General features: G+C 36.9%; 1 protein-coding gene across 1 annotated transcript; it reads right to left on the bottom strand.

Moving 5' to 3' along the window:
* Nucleotides 1–10,704: 10,704 nt before the first annotated feature.
* Nucleotides 10,705–18,782, bottom strand: LOC139710051 (retinoschisin-like). The gene is made up of 3 exons (XM_071621997.1): nucleotides 18,686–18,782; nucleotides 11,753–11,964; nucleotides 10,705–10,854 (listed from the first exon to the last, which is right to left on the bottom strand). Exons 1-3 carry the CDS (start codon nucleotides 18,780–18,782, stop codon nucleotides 10,705–10,707), a joined length of 459 nt encoding a protein of 152 aa, XP_071478098.1.
* Nucleotides 18,783–27,098: the final 8,316 nt, after the last annotated feature.

The raw sequence follows: 27,098 nt of genomic DNA, 5'->3' as shown, positions 1-27,098 counted from the left end.
CACACACACACACACACATATATATATATATATATATATATATATATATATATATATATATATATATATAATATAGATATATGTATATATTCATATAATAAGGGTAATTTCATAAATATGTTATTACCCAACAAGATTCATATTTTCACATTAGAAAATTGGCATTTTGTTGAACGTAAGTTAAACATCCACATTATCCACATTTAGTAAGTCCCTTCAACTGTGAATGAAAACGAATTTTGTGAACTGATAGCATATTAAATATCAGCGTATGAGGGGAAAACACATGGTTCCGTGGATAAGCGGGACACCGTGGTCCGCGAGGAAGCTTCAATTTTGTCATATCGATACCTTATTTTACGCAAGTAAGATGTATTTTTGTTTCAATATAACTGGTAATTTTGAAATAAAAAAAGAATCAAGTACAGGCTTTACACTATTCAAAGAACCACACAATCCCACTTTTGGTCCAGGAAAAAGATTCACCAAGTTTTCCCGCGTAAGCGGGACACCAAATACATGAATTCATTTTGTACTGTTTCAATTAACATTGACAATTGTGTTTGATACTACAATGCATTGAAAACAAAAAGAAAAACGCCTATTCGTTTTAAAACAGGCAGGTTAGGTGCAATTATCATGTAGTAAAACACACAGAAAAAAATGAGCTATCAATGTGCACATGATATTTAGCGACACATCAAAGCCACCTGTAAAGATTACAATTGGTCATACTTCTTTGCTGTTTTTTTTTCTCTCCAATGTTCTATCAAAATATTAGAGAAATGTGACCCTGCACCTCAAATCAAAGAAAAAGTCGCCAGACATGAATTTCTAGTTCAGACCATATTCTGAAAGAGTTAAGTTTTAAAATGATGTATAACTCAAATCAAATGGACTCTCCTAACCTATCTAAATATTGGAAAGAAAGCACAAACTCAGGAAAAGTGTGAACTGAGAAAAGAGGCTCTGAAGTACAGTGTCTATTCAAGCGCTTAATCTTTACCAAACCGTGCTGGCTGTGCGATGAATGGGACAAAAAACAAAGTAAACCACCAGAGTAACAACAATGAAGGGATTATCACATTAAATTGAAATTAAGCATGCCTCATTAACACATTCTGTCCATAATTAATGCCAACTTTCAAAGCAGTAGCACTATCCTTTCAAAAGTTGTTAGAGTTGAAAGTGAAGAGTGTGGACAAGGTTTTTCAGAAATGAAAAAGGGATTCTAAAGACACACCTAATCACAATATTCTACCAAAAATGTTCGAGATAAACTGCTAAAAAAAAAACACTTTCCTGCCCGTTTTATTATACCAAATTTTAGCATAATGTAAAAGAAGACCCGCTCTTTCAGAAAATATGAAAAAGTCAAGTTCGACTAAGTTGACCCATTTCACTTATTTTCAGTCCTCACGCAAAATCAGTGTGTGCGACTTTAAGTTCGTTTTGAGGTGCACGGTCACAAATAGAGTGTATGTGAACCCACCAAAATAGCAACAAACAGTCCTACATTGGTGCTTAACATGGATTCCTCGTGTAAGCAATTTCCAAGACACCAAGTCATTCACAAAGTACTTAATTCTTGAGATTCCCTTGCGCATTGAAAAGGAAACATTGCATCTGTTGATACATGACTGTTGTTTGAAATATAGTATTCCAAAATTGCTTGTCGTCTTTCATTTTTGAGCCATTAAAAGGGGTATCTCAATGAGCGGCGAATGTTTGCAAGCGGATCGAATTCTAGGCAATTCTAGGGTTCTTGAACAGTTGCATTCAAATTCGTAAACAATTGCAATCCAATTCGAAAACCGTTTTTATTGTCGTTAGCGGTTTTACTTGTTGCAAAGAAATTTTAATTTGGTTTGATTTGATTTAATTTGACTTGATTTGATTTATTGGTTTCTGTATCATCATTGTACATCATGTACAAACATAGATATAATAATATATATAAGTATTTTCCTGTCCATTGCCTGTGTACAATGTACAGCAAAAGTACAACAAAACATACAACAATGAATAATACAGAGGGGCTACAGCATAAGCGTAGCTTGATATGCGTGCAGCCCCCGTAGCATAGCATAATATTATAATATGCATCGGAAGGAGAATAGGACGGAGGGATGACTAGCATAGAGAAAGGATAGTTGAAAGGAGATAGGGAAAGGAGATGTTTGTCTGCTTTCACTAAAGGTTTATACAAAGTAAAGTCACCAGTATCACTGATTGGCAAGACATGACAAAATATTTCCTCACCGAGGTACAGGTGGACAGTTGATACAGGTCATGGTCGGTTACATAATCATCATTACATAATAGATTAATTGCGTCAATATTTCTACGAAAGAATTTTGTGTATAATACATTAACAATGACGATGGAATTACTGATATTCAGATAACAACATTGTTTTTACAGCCTTCCTAAAAGAATACATGGACTTTAAACTTCGAATTTCAGAAGGAAGAGAATTCCAAACATCGGGTCCGGTGTGTCTGACAGATTTCAGAGCCATCACTGTTTTGGGATTATACAAGTGAAACTTATCAGATTGTCTTGTTGGATAAGAATGTATGTCCTTGTTTATTTGAAATAGTGAGTAAAAAGAAGGTGGCAACTAACCATTATGTAAGCGAAACATGAAAAGTGAGTTTTGCAGAAAATTAATGCCATTTACCTTAAGTGTTCTTAATTCAGCGAATAAAGGAACCGAATGGTCTCGATAACCTGAGTTGGTGCATATACGTATAGCTTTCTTTTGCAAAAGTAATATACTATTAATATGGCTTTTTGAAGTTGTCCATACAATGTTGCAATAAGAAATGTATGATAATATCAACGAATTATATAACATAAACAAAATATTCTGAGGGACATAATACTTTAGCTTCTGAAGTATACCAACATTACGAGATACTTTATCAGAAATACATCGTACATGAACGTTCCATTTCATATTTTCATTTATATATATTCCGAGGAATTTAATACTCTCTTTTTGTTCCAATAGTACACCATCCACCATAATATTTAAATGTTGCACTTCATTGTTGTGCTTCTTGTTATAGAAATACATAAAATTTGTCTTTTTCAGATTAAGTGATAATCTATTACTCTTAAGCCACATAGATAATTTCGGTAATTCAGTATTGAGAGTTCTTAAGAGCGAATGAAAATCAGAATTGGAACAAAATACATTAATGTCATCAGCAAGCATGATATATTGCAGTGACTTAGATGAGTTTGAAATATCATTTACATGCACTAGAAATAATAGCGGTCCCAATATGGATCCTTGTGGGACTCCACATTGTATAGGTAATACTTCAGAGTTAACAGATTCCTAGTACACATATTGCTTTCTATTTGACAAGTAATCTTTAAACCGTTCAAGTGGAATGCCACGAATACCATAAGACTGCAATTTACGTATGAGGATAGTGTTGTCAAGAGTGTCGAATGCCTTGCTTAGGTCCATGAAAACACCGATGACATGTTTTTGTTCAGCTAAGGCAGTCGACACTCTATCGTATAATTGGGTTAGTGCCTTATCTGTTGAATGAAATTTCCTGAAACCATACTGGTCTTGGTTTATTGCGTCAAAAAATCCACAATCTGTTATATACAAGCCTTTCTACTACCTTAGAAATATTAGGAAGAATAGAAATAGGACGGTAATTTGATAAAAAAGAAGAGTCATCTGTTTTATATATTGGAATAACTTTAGCAATTTTACATGCATTCGGAAATATACCAGTTGAGAGTGACAAATAAGGGTGTCAGTATACTACCAATAATCTGTTTTAAGAGATAAGTGCTCATTTCATCATGACCAGTTGCTTAACTTAATTTTAATGAGTAAACAGTGTCAAGAATCTCACTATAATGTGTTGGTTCAAAAAATAAGGAATTATTATTTGACGCACCTATACTGCGAAAAGTCAGTTTGTGTGGGATCTATTTTTGAAGCTTGACTAGGACCTATATCAACAAAATACTCATTGAAACAACATGCTACATCCCTAGGGTTAGAGAGTGTTTGACCGTCACGCATAATTTGAAATGTTCACATATTCTTTTGCTTACCAATAACATTATTAATACCTTTCCAAGTGGCTGACATATTTCCAGTAGCATTTTGAAAGGCTTCTGTATAAAACATCACACGGGAAAGCCTTATAATTTTAAATTTTTTAAATTTTAATCATGTTTAAAAGTTCTTTGGGATAAGAAAAACTATTAACGACAATGAAAACTGTTTGCGAATTTGATTGCAATTGTTTACGATTGTTTATTGTTTACGATCACAAACATTCGCCGCTCATTGAGATGCCCCTTTAAATAGATTTTTATCCACGCATAAGCGGTACTTTGTGGTGGACAATTTTGTTTGCCTTCGAAAAGTAAGATACTTGCCTGAATAACACTAGTTAAGAGCGCTTGTAGAGCTTGCACTTTCTAAGCAATGACACGATGATACCAATATAGGGAGAGTGTGTTTCCTTTTCATGATGTTATATATATATATATATATATATATATATATATATACATATATATCATGCTTTTATATACATTGTATATTACACAGAAAATACACAAGTATACACCAGTGGTTATGAATAATGATTATGTTCAATAGCCAAATCTGTAATTAGCATTGGAGTGTACGGGAATAAAAAACATGAAAAAACAATAGCCTATGTCTCTTACGTACCCTGCACAGATGGATTCTTTATGTCGTTCTTTCTAAGACGCTGTAAGGACACCCTTGTTTGTTTATAGAAATGTGCTTCTCGGAAATAAGGACTCGAGACAATGATTATATTAAATATATATATATATATATATATATATATATCTTCTTTTGCAGTTTCGCTGGTGTTATACGAATGTACAATAGACCAAAAAATAGACCAAAGTATTTTCTTATTATGCTTATCAAAGCACACTACAGGTATATATATATATATATATATATATATATATATGGTACTGTGAGATCAACTTGCGTGGAGAATAGTTTACTTCAATAACAAATAATTTCATGACGCAATAAGTTGATATTATTCTGCTAGATATGATGAATTTTTGAATATAGAATAGATGGACTCATTGTATACTCTACAGGCCCGTAGCTAGGGGGGGGGGGGGGGGGGTGCGTCGGGTGCGTACGCACCCCCCCCCCCCCCAAAAAAAAAAAAAAATCTGAAAGGTCCACTTTTTCATAATAACGGTTTTTAGCAATTCTCAAGATAACAATCCAAATAAATATAAAGACACATTATGCTACGTAAATGTGGAAGAGTACGTTTAACAATGTTAGAAATAATTGTACGAAACCCTTTTGTTGTATGAACCATCGGATCGTCCCCATGCACACAAACACAAATGTTATGTATCAATTTGTGCGAGCTATTATTATATTGGCACTGCATGCCATGGTATGGCCTTTGGCGCGTGTGACCGGTGTTTTTTTTCCACTGGCCGCCCGAGTACGTGCGATTCGTGTATGACATTGAGGTTGACACTTGCATTTTTTCACAGGAACAGAGGTAAGTGGATGAAAATCTAATAGCCTCAAGTTTACATATATGATAAAAATTAAAGAAATTTCCTCGAAATTACTATAATCGAAAACCTTAGACATTTTATATCTACGTCTCACAAAGATATAGTAGGAAAAGCCTGAATATTGCAAGAGCTCCGGAGTAAAAACAGTCAGTGAAAACCCCTATGTATATGATAGAATTGTGAGAGCGTTAGACTGCATTGTGACGCATCGTTATTTAATCTACATTCTTTATTGATATATTTTCATGAATATCTCAGGTAATGAGTCGGATTGGATTACAATTCTCACTTACAGCTTTGTAGAAGTCTGAGTCAACAGTATCACACTGTACTTCAAGACTATTATAGTACAAACGATTTCTTGAGCCTGCACCGTTTCAGGCTCTGTTCTGGATACGGCGGTAGAAACTCATTCTTTTTTGTTGTTTATTTTATCATTATTTACTAATCTCTTTTCTGACTTACAGGTAGCGGATTTCTTTGCAGGCCAAATTCGGAAATGTAGTGTTGATTATTACTTATACATTTTCTCATGTTGTGACAGTTCTATTGGTTCTCATTTTAAAGTGAGCCAAAACCTAAGAACATTTTCACTTATAATTTCCAAAGAGTATTATGCAGGCACGCAAACTCATTTTAGTTGTATTTCATCTAAATGTAATGGGTAAGAGGGTATGAGAGAGAATGGAAAGTGCTGAGCTATGAAGTAAAATGATAAAGTAAAAAGTTTGTCAGATAGTATTACAAAAGAAACTCATTCTTTTTTGTTTGTTTATTTTATCATTATTTACTTATCTCTCTTCTAACTTAATGGTAGTGGATCTCTTTGCAGCCCAAATTCGAAAATGCCTAGAGACAGCTAGTAACCAAATATGCTACTATAATTTAATAAATAAGAAATAACCATTCCAGTATGTATCTTAGTGTGCACAGTAAGACAGATCAAATCAAATAGGAAAACATCTGAGCACTAAGCCTGAGGTCTGAATTTGCACTCACCTTCTTCCAATGGCTAACGGATGTTTAATTTTTGAATTTCACTGACCTCCAAATTTCACAAAGAAAACCTTCTTAGCATGATGGTTAATATGACATTTGACTGATATTGGAGATGTTTGCGAATCGGATCTGCTACCTTTAATATTATTAAATCTAAAATGATTATTTGAAAGTTCGGAAATGCTGGAAATATCCTACCACATGGAGGCAAAATATAAATGGTTCACGTTTACAATTCATTTTGTTTTAAAAATTTTCTTATTTATTTTCGTTTTTGACAAACTCGCATACCAACGGCTGATATACTGTATAGTAAAGTGAATGTTTCATCTTCCAAACAGCATCCAATGGGATGGAAAACTCCAACTGAAAGGTGGACACCGTGACCATACTCGCCAAAGAAAACGCGTAATATGGGTCTTTTTTTCTCGCGGATTAGATGGAAAGTGTGATGTACGAGCGTACATAATCAAAGGGTATCAAAAAGGCCGAAATTTGGGAAAATGGTATATTGTTCAATCATGATGAAGTACTTCTTTAGGGTGCAGGAAACATTTAAGGAATACTTGTTTTTAAGGCCCGAAAAAATCATATGATCATTACTCGTTTAGGGGCCATTTTGAAAGTCCATGTATGAGCATGGTGTCCACCTTTTAATTGTCGCTACCCCTCCCGGGACAGTATCAAAGGACCGTTTTGTTAATTAACGCAATCCCCCCTTCCTTTAAAAATCCTGGCTTCAGGCCTGCTAACGCGGGTATACAATAGAAAAAATAAAAGTTAAAACAACACCAGGAAAATCACTATTCTCAATTTTGCGGCGCGCTACGCGCGCAGAGTCTCGAACACAATTAAACTTTGCAACTTCCTGGCAAAATGAGTTTTTACTATTTCCTAGATGAAATACCGTAACGCGATTGCATGCAACAGACAAAAATACAAATTTCCTCGAGACTTTAAAAACGTCATTAAAACAGTCAAAATTCACAATTTGCGGCGCGCTTCGCGCGCAAATTCTTATACAACTTTTGTATTTCGGTCGTCCAAAGAATATATATATATATATATATATATATATATATATAATTGTGTGTGTGTGTGTGTGTGTGTGTGTGTCATCATTGGTATTGGTACCGAAGGTCCGTTTTTTTAGTGACCGCACCCCCCTTGAAAAATCCTGGCTACGGGCCTGCTCTACCACTTTGAATTTCGTTGCTGTAATGTTTCACGTGTTTCTTAATGTGACACAATCTATGACATTAAAAAAATCATATATTGATATGCAGTGAACACGTTTATTTCCCACGTAAAAAGAAATTGTATGAAACATGAAGCAAAGACATAAAAAGAATAAACAAACGATTGAACTGAAAGAATGTAAATACAATCCAATCACCAAAGAGATTATAAGTAATAACACAATATTTCTTAATGTTTTCGTATCATAGACTTCCCGCCCTTTTGAAATGGCTGCAACCACTTTCTTTCACGAATAGTGGCATAAGCCTGCAAAGTTAATGTTAGACCCTCCTTAGGAAAAAGCAATAACAAATGTTGCCAGTAATTGAAGACTACACTTATACATATCCAATATAATTATATACTTACTCCGTGATAAAGGAGAGAAAAAAAAAATAAAACATTTTCCCAAAGAGTTAGAAAGATATAAGCAGACCTACTCAATAATCAAAGAAGCTCAAACTGAAGTTTAAATCGTGTAAGCAATTCATTTTGAAAACGAGGAAGGGGTCGATGGTGAGGTAAATGTGACATGCTTAAGACGAGTCAATTTTTTTCTTCCCAGGGAACTATAATGTGCATGTGGAAATATCCATGAGCGTGGGATAAGCTCCAACTATAGAACATGACGACCATGTAAAGTATTGTACCTTTTGTTTAACAGAGTGGTTAAAGTCTGATTGATCGACAAAAGTAATCATCATTTGACAACCCGTATCACAGACATGTTCGAATCGATAAACATGCATGCACATTTGAACATATGATTCCTTCATTTTACGTAATTAATCAATTGCGCGTATTTGTTGACTAAAATGTTCACATCAGTTTAAATTTTGAAAGGCACGTCGAAGAATCTCATATAATTAAGTACCAAACAACGTATCATATGACTACTTAAATAACTGGCATGTAGAACAAATGCTTTACAATAAATAGGCATGCACTCATACCATGTTTTCCAGGAGATAATTGTTTTAACGAGTAGCATGTTTATGTTTACAACCAAGTCTGTTGATTATGCAGCGATATTTACCTTCATTGCCTATCACAATGAAAGCCTGTTCAACTCTTGTTATTTCTTCAGGATATGAAATAATAATGTTTTGGGTTAATCGAATTCAGAGTCTACCCATTGACTTTAATGCTTGTCTGTTGTGTTTTATTTGTTTTGTTTGTTTTTGTTGTTGTTGTTGTTGTGTTTTTTCAAATAAGGAAGGAATACACACATATATTTCGAACATAACATTAGTAGACGCAAATGCTATATATACTATAATTATTAAAAAGTATTTCCAGAGAAAATCGTAAAGATAACAATTGACAATAATAATCTGGCTGCAAAACGCTTCATTTAAAATGATATATCATTACGATAAGCAATATATAGACAAAACAAAGAAAAGGAAAGATGTGCGGTAATAGATTTCGGAATTATGTATTTGTAGAAAAGAAAAGCAGGAAACCGCGATCACAAAGCAGCTGCTTGACATGGATTGAGGCCTCGGGGTAAGATTTGAAATTAAGTGAGACTTTAATAAATATGAGGGACGTGTTTACGAGATAAAAATATATAATCAACTTCAAAATATCGTCACAATTGATGTATGAAAAGATGAGAAAAGAAGTAAAGAAAAAACAAAAATTGGTTTTAATTGTATTTGTTTTGACGGCGCTAGTGTCTGAAGTTTGAAAGTGAATAAGTAAATTATCATTATTAGACTTTGCTGAGATGAGTGCTGTGCTGTGCTGTGCAGGACGTGTATAGCAGTTAATGATTCAGGTCGTGTTTCTGCACAGACGGCATTGTACATTCGAAACCTGACGAGAAATACACCCCGTAAAGATACACCATAACTGCGTAGACCTACAAGCGTCAAAGTGCAAGTTCTATCGGGGAAAAAATGGAGTTTTGGAAAATGTGTTTTTGTGTCCTTATATTACGCACTTTGTATTCCCACATCACCAACATATTTTATTGCGATAGGTCTCTATCCGACTTTACTCTCATACCGGCCCAAATATTGAGTATTGTTTTTAGGCGGTATAATTTTCAGTAGTATACAGGTAGATATGTAAACCCATCACCGCTATACTAGAATATTCAAGCAAAATATCCCAAACACAAGGCCAAGAGTATTTAGGACGAATATCTCTTAATCTTTACATAATTAGTATTCTCCATGTGACATAAGCATGGATGAAAGTGAACGGGTGTTCCAAAGATGAATATAAAGACGTGTTCAATATGAGTACATCAGTTCCGTAGTCCATTGGATAGTTCCGTCAGATATGTAACCTCGTCAATTCCGGTGATATGCAAGGCAGCTTCATTTTAGATGTCATAGTAGTAGGAAATGAGAAAGAGAAGACGTATAAACTATTGCGAGACCCGGTTGAGACTTATCAAAAACAATCAAAACCAAACTAAAGAAATCACCGAATATTTCTTTCCAGATTTTGAAAATGATTACAATGACTGTAGAATGCTTGATAAAATATTGCAAACTTACAGTATTCTCTGTCCCTGAAGTTTGATCGTTTCATCATAATTTCATGGAAATTAGCTACATCTCATGTATACCATATAAACGAGGCAAATCAGCCCTAGTGTCCAGGTATACCTGGACAAGCTTTTAGCGGTTATACCAGAGTCCTCTAATCGACATTTCGTGATAAAAATGGACCGAAAAACATAACACATTGCAAGACGACGTGCTCTTTTAATGCATCTTATGGCTAATATACCAGACTTACACTCTGTAAAGGATATTAATCTTTGAATACTATTATCACTAGTTAGGAATATCATATTTATCATCCTTTTCACAGGGGCATCTACTATTGTGTATGTCATGGACAAGCACAATCTCTCACTGACCTCTCCTAGCGCTCTAGAGCAGCTCCGAGCAGCTCAAACCGCAAACTGCAGCTACTGTAACAAAATTTTGGAAGAATGCGGACGTAGCGGGCGACTACAGCGGTCGGAAGAAGGTTGGTGACTTCCGTATTTGCGTCGGTGTTTCCTTTGAATAGCTGTCAAATATGAGACGAATTTCACTTCATTATAATACCCATACGCGATTTGCTTGATTTCTTTTGATGTTGATTAGTAAGCATAACGACTATCGTTCACCTAACAGTGTCACTGAGATTCCGAAGAGTGATCATGGAAGTATATTGTATCAATCATTGAACCGTGTAGAGCCTTGCAGGTATAGTGGAGTTGAAAACATCTTAAATAGCTCAAATTTGATGGAGGTTTAACTTGGTCAGCTGGCATTTTAATTAATCGCAATTAATTTTTGGCATTGTATCGGATCCTTCTAACCACAACAAATGGACAATACGGGTTAAAGTTGTGGCTCATCAGGAATTACAATTGTAACGTTAACGAAACTACGCTGACCCCTGACCAGTCCACTCTTGTGGTCATGCTTCTAACTGATGTCTGCACTGTCCACTTATCAATTGGTAAATCCGAAGTCATGGCACTTTTTTTCAAAGAGTTATGATATTTTACTTTCACACTTTTCTCTCATCACTTCCCTGTCGTGGAAATGCCTATCTTTTATTTATCCTTTCTAGGAGACTGCAGCACTACTAGCTAGCTATCCGTAGATTAATTTATTATGTAAAACATCATCATTAAAGGTTTAGTGGCGTTTGGCCTATGAGACTGAGGGGTTCTCGCCCACAATGTAATCACTGCATATTCATGAAGCATACCTGGGTCAGATGCGAATAACAAGAAACAGTTCTATTCAGCGGGTGTTCCTGCTTCTTTCCCCTTAAAGTAACAAAATTGCAATAACGAGATCTGTGACGGATGGACCGACATACGGTCCATCCAAATCAAAATATAGTGTCAGCCGTACCTTTCGGGACGAAGGCATTATCAATCACATATAAAAATGAAAATATTGCTACAAACCTTGGGTTTATCCTTCATCCCAACAACGTCTTCAAAACTCGATGCGCCGTCTCTCTTGTACTGGATGCGGAATCTCTTCACCCACTCTTCGCCGTCAGGGTATCGACCCTGGGTGATAACTCCCTCGATAAGATGGTCAGTCCCAAGGTCTGCCTGTACCCATGGCGAATTATCACTATACTCTGGGCTCCAAGCACCTCTGCGTCCGTCACCTAATACGAATCGACGCACAGTGGGCCAGAATGAGCTCAAAGTGCGCCAAAATTATATTCCGTGGTTTCTTTTTACCCAAATTTGGTGTCAAGGGGTAATTTGGGGCGTAGAATTGATTGAAAATAATTTCAAACTCATTTGACGTCACTGTGATGCTGTTTTTTCATTGGCTACCAAAAATCTGTGTAAATGACGAATAAAGCAATGCAAATCTTAGGCTGTTATTTTTTTTTAAGGTTAATATTTATCTTTTCACATTCACTGACACTGCTTATATACTACCATTGAATACACGATGCTTACATGTCACAGAAAGTGTGTAAACATTCGGGTTTCGTTAAAAGAATCGAATTTATGCTGAAAGTTCCATATTACACACGTACTGCAAAATGATACTGTTGTCCGTGTAAACTAGTTACACTATAAGTTTCGTGATGTATGAACGCCGTACTTTTGGGTGAATTCATTCACTTTATTCTAGCAGGACATAAAATAAAATATGCGATATAAAATCAATCTCCGATATAGTTCTTATCTCTCTACTTCATAATTATAACCTTAGGCCTATGCCATATCAATTCATGATTACAAGCGCAAAAACCATTTTGTCTAATTTTACTGGAAAAATAACAAATTGTGAAGTCAGTAATCAGGAAAATGAAAGGTTATGATTTAGCAGCCAAGAATGAGTCTGCCGTGTATAAAAGTTTACTTGGAAAAGCTACTTTTTTTTTTTGGATGAAAAATTTATCGGAATCACTATCATATGAAATTATTAATTCATCCACGTTCCACAATGATTTTTTTTTTTCTCATCAGTCGTCGGAAGCAAAGTTTTTTTTTTTTTACTTCCGACAACCCATAAAGTGTATGGGATCACAGTCTGATGAATCCGACTTGTATTGGTCGCCTATCAGGTCAATGTCAGACATGTCAGGCATGATCCAATGAGGCAAGATCGTCCGATGAGGATCACGCGAGCAATGTCTGACAATCACCTGCAATCGGATTCACAAACTGCGATCCTATACACTTTGCTGAGCGGCCGGAAAGCAACAGACTTTGTTTCCAACGAGTAATAGATGAGAATAAAATTTCTGTGTTTTGGTGTATAACGTTCTATCTGCATAATATTATGTCAAGAGTAGGATCGAAGTATTTAGGTGTCCACACAACGCAGTGGAAATAGCTATGTTTACAGTAGTGGCTATGGCAATTATGAACAATAGGCTATATGGCCTTCGCTATGTGCAATTATGTACTCTTTTATCGTCTGAGGAGGGGTCTTTTAGGCGCCAGACTAGCCCTATACAATCTGTTTGCCTCTTTTTCAGTGTTATTCATGTTTTTGTGCGTTTAACGTGCGAAAAAAAAATAGTTTTACAAAAAATGCCGCCCTCATGCGGCCCCGTATGATATAACAGCATTCCTGAGCGGCTGCAAGGTCCAAAATAGACGTATTGTGTCGCGGAAAATCGGCTCTAACACAAAAAGTGGCAAAAGGTGGCAGCCAAATCTGGTATCAGCTTAAAGCTGAGACATCAGGGAATGTGGTGGTAATAGAATTTAGTTGGAAATCCGTGGCAATCTAAACTTTTCATTAGGGTATATTAAAAAGACAAATAATTAGCCTCTTTTCCAGGATATTTAGCGTAAAATATTCATGAACATTAAGTTTCTTTGCATTTTTACGGCATTCATAACGTAAAATGAACTCTGAGAAATATGTGGGAGAAATTACAGGTTGATATCTCAAAAGCTACATGTTGACATTACTTATTTATTAAATAGGGTACAATTTGCTTTGAAACTCTTAAAATATTGTATTTTGCTACTTCAGGTAGGAAATATACCCCTTTAATGTACATACCTGATTTAGATATTTCAATGATTAATTCCTCAAAGTATTGCCTCTCAAGGGCGCATGTCAAAAATTAAAAAATCCCAAGTGCCCAAAGTGACTTTTGGCGCACTTTGGTATCTCTCTGGCCCACTGTGCGACGGTTGTTGGGGGTCCTTATTAATATCTCAGCCTAGATGTTACTTGAAACACTTGGAGGATGTGATACAATATAAGCAATTTATTGCCACAAAATACCTCAACTGCGCTTACATGTACAGGGATACGGGATTAGGGAATAAAAATGAGAAAGTATAAGCTTGATTTCTCTTATCTTTTTTTACATCCCATGATTCCCAATTTGAATATAATATCCAGAATCATATCTTAAACGCAAGTATGATTGAGTATGTAAAACACATTTTAAATGGTTATTACGTATGTTGCTTTTATGGTTTCTATTCTTTATTAGGAAGAATGTGTGATAGCGAATATGCCCTATTTCTCCCTCACCCCCCCCCCCCCCCGAATGTAAAACACTGGTTGTATGTAATTGACGTATGAGATGCCCGTAAAATAGCTGTAAAGTTATTAGTGCCCTTGAATCGAGTGAAAGTACCCATACTGCGAGAACTGTATGGAATATTTTCATGTTCGTAATTTATCAAGAACAGGAAAAAAAATTAAAGCGAAAGAATAAGTTGCCCTCTGTTAGTCTTCTTTTCCTTTTTTACGAGGCCTGTTTTAAAATAATAATTCTATTCAATTCAATTCAAAATTTATTTCATTTTTCGATAGAAAAATCTACATTTCATTTCATGTAACAGGCCTGTATGATAGTAACAGAGAAAAAGGTAAACAGAACATTTTAGGATGGAAAGACTACACAATAATTGAGGAAATTAAATATACATCAGTATTAATCTATGACAGGCGACGTATTTTAAATCAATCCTTGATTGCCAGTACATAGAGGACGCGACGGTGGGGAAGTCAAGTCGACTAAAAATACGTCTAGTAAGAAACCTCCGAATAGAGGCGTGGAACCGGGCGTGGCAATGCAGTTGCCAGTCTCCAATATCGAAGTTTCATTGGCTGAGCACCAATGTCAATCGAAATACATCGCAGAGCCCAAAGGAATTCTAGTCTACTCTCCTAGGTATCATACAGATTGTCTTACAGTAAAAATAGATAAGAAATCGTGAAATTCAGAGGAGTTGACCTTGACCTTTGACCCATGACCCCTACATTCACTACATATCCACTGCCAGTTAATAGTGCGTGTGTAATGTACTAAGTTCCATGAAGATATCTTGAACCATTTGTGAGATATGGAGAAAAAGTGAAATGTTAACATTATCACTTGAACTTTGACCTTTGACCTCGCGACGCAAAACTCTCTCTGGAGAATCTTCATTTGGTAGTTCATGTACACGCAAAGTTTCAAGAAAATACCTTCAGACATTGCGTAGATATGGGGGAATAGTGAAATTGTGTGCATTTGACCATGACCTTTTGACCTTTGCCTTTGAGCGTGTGTGCCCAAAAATTGATAGGCATAACTTCATCAACTCATACATGTGCATGTCAAGTTTCATTATGATACCTCAAGCGGTTCTTTAGTTACGTTGTTCACAAAATTGATTACGGACGGACTGACTGACAACCCGAAAACAATGCTTTCGGCGATACTTCATGGGGGAGGCATAAAAAAAAAAATCACCATTACCGAGACACAACCCTTTTTTGAACCCAATTCCATTACATAAGGTGACGAAGACAGTTTCGTCAAGAATATTGACACTTTTGTCAGAATTGCACCAATCTCAATATGCGATACACTGTAGTAATAAACTCGATGCCATTTTGTTGTCTACCTGACACGAGATCTATATAATTGGATGTTGCGGTTCTGGACATGCGTTTTAAATACAAGGACAAGTTGTTCATAAAATATTACGGTTACAAAGCCAATTCTACCATAAATATGTTTTGTAAAATGAATTGCACTGTAAGTCGTTATATTACGTTTCTCAATGTGCGATATCTAGAGTTTCTTCAAAGAAATAATCAATGTAGTTGGGTTAGAATTTTTTGATATGAATTTTCCGACGAAATAACTTTCCCAGAATATGGCGAAGTAAAGTAGTAAATTGTCATAGCTCAGAGGATGTAGGGTTGTGAATGAGCAATAACAAAAGATAATCTCCATTCCATAAATCATTTCATTAACGTGTCGAATTGACATTTCCCATTGGGTAGCAGAAGGCCAGTTTTAGACGTTCGAGAGCAGGCGGCAGACGTGGCGAAAGCAGTTTCGCCCTTGAAACATTAATATTAATATCAGATTTACACTCTTCCTAATGGGCGATGGTAGCAAAATAATAATGTCCAATCAACATGAAATTTATGTTACGGATCTGACGTCACCGTTTTTACCGTTCTCTTGTCTTATCTATTTGATTCCTCTGACCCATAACACATGTCTCTTGGTGGAAACTTCTTGATATCGCACATTTAGAAACATGCAATAATTAACTCGTATGACAAGTTAAAGTACTTGAGCACATTCTGGACCAAATCAATTTCGTAATGGTTGTCACCTTTTATTCACAACCTTCTCATGTATTTTAGACTTCTAATCCAACGCATATTTCTCCCAGATAAAACCTCTTGATATTGCACATAAGCAGAGTGGTATAACGAGTTGATACATTACTTAAGCATATTCTTGAGGGAATTATTTTTTTCACCGTTTCCACCCTTTTTGATGCCCTTATTTACAACTTTCTTACGCGCTTAAAGCCCTTAGACCGAAGGACATATCTCATGGAGGAAACTGCGTGATATCGCACATTAACAAGCATGCAGTTCTTAGCAAGGTGGTATGAGTTCTTGCCTCTCCCAGCCATTAGGCCGGAATGATTTTTTTTTTTTTTTTTTTTTTTTTGGGGGGGGGGGAGCCCTTAGGTGGCCTCTTGTAATAATTGTTTCTATTTATACGTCATGCATGGCTCATCAAAATGATGTCATAGATGACTATGGGAGCACACAGCGGAGAAGGAGAAATTGTTCATGTTTCCATTAACAATGCAATAATATTTGCAAATTGTACGACTGTATTTCAGTTCGCCAGTGAGTGTATGGGGTGTTTGTGTATTTTCCACATCTCCCCCCCCCCCCCCCTCTCTCTCTCTCTTTCTATCTCTTTCTCTGGTGTATGTGCCTGTTTTCGTTCAATTTTTACTGCGTAATATCATACCTTTTGTTATTGATATTCAATTTAATTCAAATTTTCTTTCATTTTTCGAAAAGAACAAACATTTCATTTTTTTTTTTTTTGGTAAGAGAGAATAAGGCTGCATAATTAAAACTAAGTAAATTGAGAAAAAATATAATTGTGGAACCTTGGAGTAATAATAACAAAATATTACAGCCTTCGGTTTCTAAAAGAAGTCATTTCATTTTCGGAATTTGAACTTTATTTCGTTTTCGGATTAACGATCTTTCAAATACCTTCGACAACGAAAATGAAAGAACACAGTAATAATGAAATCCTGTCAAGAAAAATGGGAAGAGTTTATTTCTGACAGAAGTAAAGAAATAAGTATCAACGTAATCAACAATAGCTTTCGTCTAAACGAGATGTTTCTGGTGAAAACGGTGCCAGATGCTTCAGTTGAGCCACACGGATCTTGACTGGCGCTTTGGACTCAATCATAGATTTTGCGTGTTGCGCCCCACATTCCTATAACATGTCGTTTTTGTGCATCATCCACATACTGGTTGGTGTTATTCAATCTAGCTTCACATTTTTCTGCATAGGCATGCATTCCGAATGGACAGATTGAAGAGATGTCCTCATCTACATAATCATTTGTGTGGAAAATGTTATTCAGCATCGACTTCCCTTTACTCGTAATTTCGTGATTGCAAAGAATGCACCATATTCCCCCTGGTCTTTGGCTTTTCAGGAATCCTTTAGTGTCGCAGATCCTCTCCTTCCCCTTTCACAGGAAATGTACCACGGACGGGTTTTCCTGTGACAGTGTGATCACCCACGAAATGCCTGTTTAATGCAGATGGTGCTTGGCAATAGAAATTGTTATCTTGACGGCAGATTTTATTAATGTTTAGCAAATATCTTGATAAATGTAATATGAAAATATAGAGTATTTCAAAGTGAAAAAAAATACCGATGGGAAAACTCATAAATTACACTTTCAAAACCGACATTCACAGTGAATATCTCGTAACAGTGAGAGGTTTGCATTCGGCAGTAATTTTAGGGTAGTTTCCTCATGCAGAACCCTCATGAATGTTTTCAAATGCATTTAGTTGCATTGACTGCTATCATACCTCAAAATGAATGGGAAAGAATGACAAAATACTACAATAATGTGAAAGAGACAGGGGAATTCTATTTTTACTGAAAGACAATTTGTATTAGACCTAGGAGAGTAGACTAGGATTCCTTTGGGCTCTGCAAAATGATTTGAGTGACACTGGTGCTCAGCCAATGAAACTTCGATATTGGAGACTGGCAACTGTATTGCCACGCCCGGTTCCATGCCTCTATTCTTACTAGACGTATTTTCAGTCGACTAGACTTCCACACCGTCGCGCCCTCTATTGACTGGCAATCAAGGACTGATTTAGGCTAAAAATACGTCGCCCGCTAGACTACGTCATTGTATGACAAGGTTCGTGTCGACTTTGTGGGATTTGTACTATATTATTCACTTAAGTAAGAAAATGTTTACACTTCTTTAAAGTCAACTTATGACAAAAAATAAATCAACGTTCGACTGTTCTTAACGGGTGGAGAGGGGAGGGGGTGGAGGAGAGTGTGGTGTATGCGAGCTGCGTTGTTCACTTACCGGCTGGCTGATTCAGTCGGGCACGGGTTGCGCAGTCTTTGTACTGGTAACAGGAACTGGCGGATAAGCGGTCGTCAGGAATACGTCCGTCTTCCATTCCCAATTTTTGGGGAGTAACCGCGTTTACTGCACCAACATTCATAAAATTGGACACACAGCTATAACGACCTTCACATAAAAAGTAAAGCTAACATCAAGTACATCATTTTTATATCATTTGGATTCAAAACTGCGATATTTAGGTATGTAAAGTAGATCTGTCCGGGTTGGATGGTGTGTTTGTAAGCATTTGGCTTGGGATTCAGCGCATGCGACTGTTATAGTAAATTGGGTTTCCGGGTCGGTCTTCTGTCGGTGCTGGAGGTGCGTAGCCATGGTGGTATTTCGTTTTATTTGTGTATATGGGGCCTATGGGATTGTGTGTATGTGTGTGCGTGTGTGTGTGCGTGTGTGTGTGTGTGCATGTGTGTGTGTGTTTGTATGTGAAGCATATAGCGTTGCTGGCATTGATGTGATTCCCTCAGAGTGTGAGCATTTTACTTGAGATTTGGCATATCATCTGGCCACTGTTTGTGTGTCAATTTTTGGCTGCGTTTATCAACTTTCCCCTGTTTAAACGACTTTCGAAGCCCTTTCCACAGCCCTTTCGAAAGCCCTGTCCACTCCCTGTACTATTAATGTGCCGCTTGTTTTCGTCGGCTGCGTTTATCAACTTTCCCCTGTTTAAACGGCTTTCGATAGCCCTTTCGATAGCCCTTTCGAAAGCCCTTTTCATAGCCCTTTCGAGAGCCCTTTCCAAAGCCCTGACTGCCTGTGCTATTAATGTGCCGCTTGTTTTCTAAGAAGGGACGGCGAAAAGCAATTACCATCATAAAGACATATCTTCCTTTTCTTCCTTTGAGAGTGACGAGTCATGATACAATGCCACATGACTCAATTTAGTCCATGGGCCAAGACCCGAAAAATGGGTTGTTGGTACCATCTGAGGTGGCACAACCTTTTTGGTGTCAGTTTGTTTGTCGGGCATAGATATGCTTATCAAGCTATGATAGCATTTCCAAATGAGTAGCTTAGTCATAATAAATGAATTTTTAACCAATTTGGTCTCGTTTTTATATATTTATACTTCTGAATCGAAACTAAACCGCTATACAAAGAAGAGCACTGCCTTCTGTATGTCCACAGGTGTTCTGTTGTAAACGCGGTGCGCTTAGTCTTTATTCAAGGCAGCGAAGGGAATATCCAAAGGGTTATGATGTCCACAGCTGTCACGCGGTGCGCTTAGTCTTTATCTAGACCAATGTACCGTTATCATATCTAAAGTTCCTCATAAAAGGGATTATCTATACTGTTTTTATACTACCCTATCAACAAATACATCAGTTTTAAACAAAAATCACTCCGTTCATTTACAATATCATTCATTATAATGTATCGTAGTGTACCGGTACATTGTTTTTGCATTATCTTATATTGTTGGAGGGAAATAAAGCGACATTGGCGTGGTATCAGCGTTTTCACCGTAGCGTTTTCGCCGGAAAATGATAATTGAAAGATACGGTAAAATTCACGAGGAATTGCTTTTGTTGTTGTTGTTGTTTTTAGATAAAAGGATATACACTGTATCATACGCTTTGGATATTCCCTTCACCGTCTAGAATAAAGACTAAGCGCTGTGGACATCATAACCTTTGGATATTCCCTTCGCTGCCTTGAATAAAGACTAAGCGCACCGCGTTTACAATAGAACACCTGTGAACATACCATAGAGCTGCATTTTACAGCTCTATGGAACATACAGAAGACAGTGCTGTTCTTTGTATAGCGCTTAGTTTCGATTCAGAAGTATAGGGATATAACAACGAGACCAAATTGGTTAAAAATCAATTTACTATGACTAAGCTACTCATTTGGAAATGCTATCATAGCTTGATAAGCATATCTATGCCCGACTAACGAAATGACACCAAAAAGGTTTTGCCACCTCAGATGGTACCAATATCTGGCCTGGCCCACGGACTAATTGTCTTCCTATCTGTGAGGCAGCTCCAGTTTTGCACATACTTCAAATATTTCTGAGTGGCGGCATGAGACATGGGATCAAAGGGAATGAGACTCATAGCTGTTACTCTATTTCTCAATCCTTGTTGGTGAGAGAAACACCTCCTTGTTCTAAGCATATGCGTGCATTACACACAGCTGTATGTATACACCTGTGTACACGTACTCGTATGCACTTTACGTGGCACGCGTCTTTTTAGAAACCGAAAACGCATGGTTGCGTAGGGCAACCTAACGGGCTTTCAAAACAGCTTTGCGTTTATCAACTTCGGAAGGCTTTTACAAACAGGTTTCTGATAACCTGTTTAGGAAACCTGTTTGGATCGTCACAAATTTGGGGCTTTCGAAAAGGCTTTCCTAAAGGGCTTTCAAAACAGCTTTGCGTTTATCAACTCGTGAAAATTCCTTGAAAGCTGTTTGGATAACCTGTTTCTGCCGAGAAAAGGGAGTTGATAAACGCAGCCATGAGCTTTGTCATTAATTTGTCATTGTTGAACAATGTGCTGCCATTAAGACAGCATTTTCTCTAATTCTGTTTTTCCCCTATTTTGTTGAAAAACTTACAAATTACTAGCTGATTTGGTTGACTCCAAATTTTTATCAGTGGATTCGAAGTTTTGTGTTCGGATGGGGGGAGGGGGAGGTGTATTGACGTGCAAAGCATTATACGTATTTGTGTGTGTGTGTGTGTGTGTGTGTGTGCGCGCGTGTTTATATTGAACTCATTTGTCTTGACAATAATCGTATTGAGACACAGTAGAACGAAATTATCATCGTCAAGACCCCTGAAAAAATCGTGTACACTAACTATTTGAGTGAAATAAACATTTCCTCTTTTTTTTTTTTGGCCATAAATGCATTACCAGTATATAACAAGTAGTTAGACTCACACTAACTTCCTTGGCAACTAAAATCATTAAATTTGAAGTTTTGGTGGCCCAAATGAAAGAGGATATAACATTTCGTTTTGCAGTCTATCTGCCCGATCGGGCCAGCGAAAAAGATCTTATTTTACAACTTTGGCGCTCCGAAAATCTCGTTCTTGAATTGTCGTTATGACTAATGGCCGAACAAACTTAATAAACAATAAAAAGCATATAGAGCGGATAATATTACGGCCTGAATGTTTACATCGTTGTAACCGGAATTTCGTTATAACCGTGTTCGTTTTGACCGGAGTACCCTGTACAAAACAAATCATGATTCATCATGATTTATTTCCTCTCAATTTAATATCATTCCATTCCACTGGCGCAAAGAAATTGCAAGAGCAGTTGTACCAATCGGCGAATAACACACAACCGTAAATTAGCCGTAATAAAGATAATGAAATGAAGCCGATTCAGTAGAATCCAACAAAAGATTGATGAAAACTACGCAAGAAATGAAGTCATTGACTACAGAGTTTAGCGTAAAGGCCTACATTATTTGACCAAAACGTAGTAGGTAGTAGGTGTCGTAATTAGGATTCTGCAAGTTATTAAATTTTGGTCGTCGTTGAAAACTCCTTTTAAGCAGAAATCGATTTTTAAATCGCAATTATTTAGATGATTTTTTTTTTGCCTTGTTCGAACTTTGAAATAGAAACTGAGATTTGGATCGCGATCAAAGTTTTATTCTTGCTACTGTCGTGTCAGAATGCGTCTAATATTACATTGCAGTAGGCCCCTATAATGTTGTTAACGTTGTTAAATACTTCGTCAATCTTCGACCAGTAAAATCCCCTTGTCAATGTTATGGATATTCTGTGATATCTGGAGTTGGGAACCAACCACGCGCGCGCACACACACACACACACACACACGCAAGATTTGAGTAAAACTTAAACTTTGGGACAAGGTATAAAAATGCAATAATGAGGGTTAGTAGTGTTGTGCGGGGCCGGCGGAGCGTTTTCAAAAGTGTAAGGGCCCACTTCCGGGTTTCATGAGCTAACAAGCTCCCCCCCCCCCCCCCCCAAAAAAAAAAAAAAAAAAAAAAAAAAAGGTCCTCAGCTCACCTCTCCCCTTCCATTTCCGGGTTTCTTCAGCTGACCAGCAAAAAAAAAAAAAAAAAAAAAAAAAAAAAATCTCTCCCCTTCGATTTCCAGATTTTTCAGCTGAAAAGATCTTAAGTAGAAAAACATAACCTTACAGCGCTCACAATTCAAGATCTCTATCTATTTCTAGTTAGTGCCACTTACGTACTTCCGGGTTAAAAAAAGCGTGGGGCCCGAAATGATGACACCGTATGTATTCCTTTGTATGTTGCACAAAAAGTGCGGGGGCCCGAGCCCCACAGCCCCCACGGTCCCGCCGGCCATGTTGCGTGTGTGTGTGGTTTTTTTTGGTGACAAATTGTTCTATACAATGTGAGCACACTGTATCGAAATACTTACGTGAACGAGAAATCAGCAGTTTCAAGATTTGGTCTCCGAAGTCGCGCAGATATTCTTCGTCTGACTCCTCAGCTGGAAACATATGAACTGAAGAAATTTAAATGCATCAATCAAACACCGTCTGAACTTCAATGATTAAATGCTATATTTGTGAATCATTGATTTGATAAGATTCAGATCATCTAGATACAGAATCTATTGAGTGGTATTCATTCCTATGACTATGGCATGGATTTCACATAATTTTCTTTCTAAAAATAGAATAGAATGTACGTTTAGTCATATTATCTAACACTGCCGTCATTTCTGTTACATCTATTTGTATTCTGAGAGATGTAAATAATTTGCATTACTCAAGTTCCGGTTTTACTTTTCAGTTACGCTATCAAGGAAGATAGTTTTAAGAAATATGGTGCCCCATCCCATGCGTAATATGATTTATTCCAGATATTTCTTATCTTAGTACAGTTGAATTTTCACTAAACTTACATCTGACCTCCCTTTTTAAGTCATTACAACTGGTATGATGTTGCCTTCACAATGTGACAATGAAAGGTTAGAACGAGGTAGCCTATACATCGTACTATGCCAGACTGCCATAACTGCAAGTACCCTATGTATGGTTGACCGAGGGGAAAAAAAGAATCGTTTTTCAGATATCAAGATGGCATGAAAGAGACAATAGAAAATGGTTATTATGTGTGTTTGCTCTTTTTAAGGGGGAGTCTTTGTACTTCTAGTCATGATGCTTTTATTGGAATATTTTATGTAAACCTTTTACATGCAAATGCAAACCAACTTTTTTTTTCAATACAATCCATATTTACTCATGATTATGAAAAAGACAATAGAAAATAATTATGTTTGTTTGTCTGCTCCTTGGATGGTAAGTCTCTATTTCTACTTCACTCCCACATCGTCCTTGACAGCCATTTTGCTATAGACAAGATGACAGAGCGTTATCTTCCCTCCCCATTGTCACCCTTAAAGGGATCGTATAGTTTTGGTTGAGACCTAATTTCAGGTTTCTAACATTTTTGGTGAGATAATGAGAAACCTCTTATGAAATATGAAAGAGCATGTGATTCTATGAGGAATTCAACGTTTATTTGATGAAAATTAGTTTTGAAATGGCTGAGATATCCAAAAAAGAGTGATTCTAATAAAGTGTGGGACCCACACTTTATTACGATTGCTTTGTTTTACTTTGTTTTTGGATGTTCAGTCATTCCAAACCCGATTTTCATCAAATAAACTTTGAATTCCTCTTAAAATGGTATGCTCTGTACTATATCAAAAGTGTTTTCTTGGTATCTCGCAAAAAGTTAAAAGCCCAATTCTCATCTCCACCAATACTGTACCATCCCTTTAACATTTCTCATGAAGCGAATCTTTGTTTTCTTTGTTATTACTCTAATTGCAAATAAGTTTAGCACAAAGCATAGAAGCATTCACGCATGCTGTTTGCATTTCTAATCACGATGTTTTTATCGGAATTTTTATGTAAACGTTTAACATGCGAATGAATTAGAAACAACCATTCATACAATGATAGTTTTCGTATGTCATGAAAAAGACAATACAAAATAATTATGAATGTGTGTGCCAGCTCCTGAAGGGGAACACTGTATTTGCACTTCCCGCCCACCTCGTCCTTGACATTTATGTTGGTATAGACAACAGCGGCGGATTGGGGGGGGGGGGGTGGGAGGGGCACACCGGGCGCGCACCCCTCTTTATTTTTTGTTGAAACAAAAGAAATTAAAAGAAAAAAGGGGGCGCGTGCGCCCCCACCCCCACCCCCATTCAGTTTTGCAAAGGCGCCTCCCCTGTACGGGTTTCCTGGATCCGCCCCTGGAAAAGATGATAGAACGCGATTTTCCTTCCCCATCGTAACCCTTACAATTATTCTCTCATAAAGCGAGACTTGTCTTGTCTTCTCCATTGTTTTCTTTTCTTTTCCTTGTTTTGTTTTTCTCTAATTGCAAAGAAGTTTAGCCGGAAACATAGAAACATTCACCCTTTGCTGTTTACATTTTTAATCACGGTGCTCTAAATGGATTTTTTTTTTTATTGTAATCCTTTTACATGCAAATAAATTGCTAACAATGTTTCAACAAAATGCATGTTTACACATGACATGAGAAAGACAATAGAAAATGATGATGTGTGTTTGTCTACTCCTTGGGGGAATTCTGTATTTCTGCATCAACCCTACTCGTCCTTGACATCCATTTTAATATAGACAAGGCAACACAGCAGGATTTTCCCTCCCCATTGTCACCCTTAACATTTCTCATAAATCGAAACTTTTCTTCTGTTTTCCCCACTAACGAATAACTTTAGCATGCAGGAAACATAGAAGCATTCTCATAATACACTGCAAATTATATGTGTAAAATTTACTGGGTAATGAGAGTTGTGTAGTTTTCATAAAGCAACGTTGTGTATTTTTCATAAGTTGTGGAGAAAACTGGGTGTGTACGAATTCGTTGTGTATCTGGAAATAATTCAGGTTAATTGTTTTGGGAAATCGCCACCAAAAGTTTTTTTTTAAAATTTTACATTATAAATATTTAAAGTTGTGTAAAAAATTGTGATCACGTGATCTATTATAACCAATCAGAATTCTCTTTAGAGTCTACGTTCGATGGATCGAATGATTGATGCGGCACTAGTAGGCGAAGCCCGAGGCGATCAGCTTCAAGAGTGGAGATTTGAGCACTTGAGTCCACCTTTCCAGGGTATTTAAGTAGCATGACTTTTATGGGATCCATGCAGTCTTTTAAAGTAGCCTGTTGGACCCTACTGACACAGATGATGTGAAAATTTAAACGAATTTTTGAATGATCATAATTGCGCCGCAGCCCCTCCGCAGTGCCATACAGACAGCCACTGCGACTGTCAGTGTGCAGAACTTCACATGCGGTACACATTGCGCGACGTGCGTGTATGGAACTTGGTTCAAGTGGAACCTTCTAGTGTATACTCCTACCCCTGGGCCTTTTAACTTATCCGTGAATGCAGTGCAGTGCTTAGTCTATGGGCCAATGTTTAATCACAGAGCTGTTCGTGAGATTAGATCTAGATGTCTATAGCTGTACTGTTCAATCGGGGATAGCTGACAACTGACACAACCTATAGGCCTAAACCGTCGTTGGTTTTAGGTAATCAGTTAGGCCTATACTTAGACAACAATTATACCAGGTCTGCGATAGTCTTTAATCTTGTTCGAATTGGCTGCAGATTTATATGCCTACCTAACTAAAACAGTCAGTCCTATTAAAGACAATGCTCATGTCAATTTGTTTGCACTCCTTTCTCCTTTTCGCGTAGTGCATTACTGAATTCATTCCCTGGCCTAGACCGTAGTATATACTAGTATACAGCTATACGAGTGTGTCTTTATCATCCAGCTACATGTTGTTGCATAATATGAATAGTGGTTGGATATAGCTGCGGCTCAATTATCGTTCAAAAATGTGTTTAAGATTTTGCCTCAGACATCTCTGTCAGTGGAGTCCAACAAGTTACATTGTTTCTGCATACTACTTTAAAAGAATGGACCTCGTAAAAGTTATGCTACTTGGGCTGGAAATGTGGAATCAATTGCTCAAATCTCCACGCTTGGCGCTCCGAATGTACACAACCAGTAATTTTTACACAACAGTGGCAAAAGCAATTACACAACTAAATTACATAACCAGTAATTTTTACACAACAGTTGTTTGAAACATTATACACAACTTGTGTGAAAATCGATACACAACACTGTGTAAAATTTACACAACTTGAGTTGTGTACGACTTTAAACAACAGTTGTGTGGTTCATATAGTACACATGGGGTTGCGTTAAGTTGTATAAGAATATTTTACACAACTTTACACAACTAATTTGCAGTGTACTGTTTACACTTTTCATAACGCTGCTTTTAATGTCGGAATTGTTATGTACACCCTTCACATGCGAATGA

This window comes from Diadema antillarum, unplaced genomic scaffold (assembly GCF_040938485.1).
Source record: "Diadema antillarum isolate AM-2024a unplaced genomic scaffold, OU_Dant_1.0 seq00001495_RagTag, whole genome shotgun sequence".
In the NCBI taxonomy this organism is placed as follows: Eukaryota; Metazoa; Echinodermata; class Echinoidea; order Diadematoida; family Diadematidae; genus Diadema; species Diadema antillarum.
The sequence above is the reverse complement of the archived record's forward strand: the minus strand, read 5'-3'. Positions and strand labels throughout refer to the sequence as shown.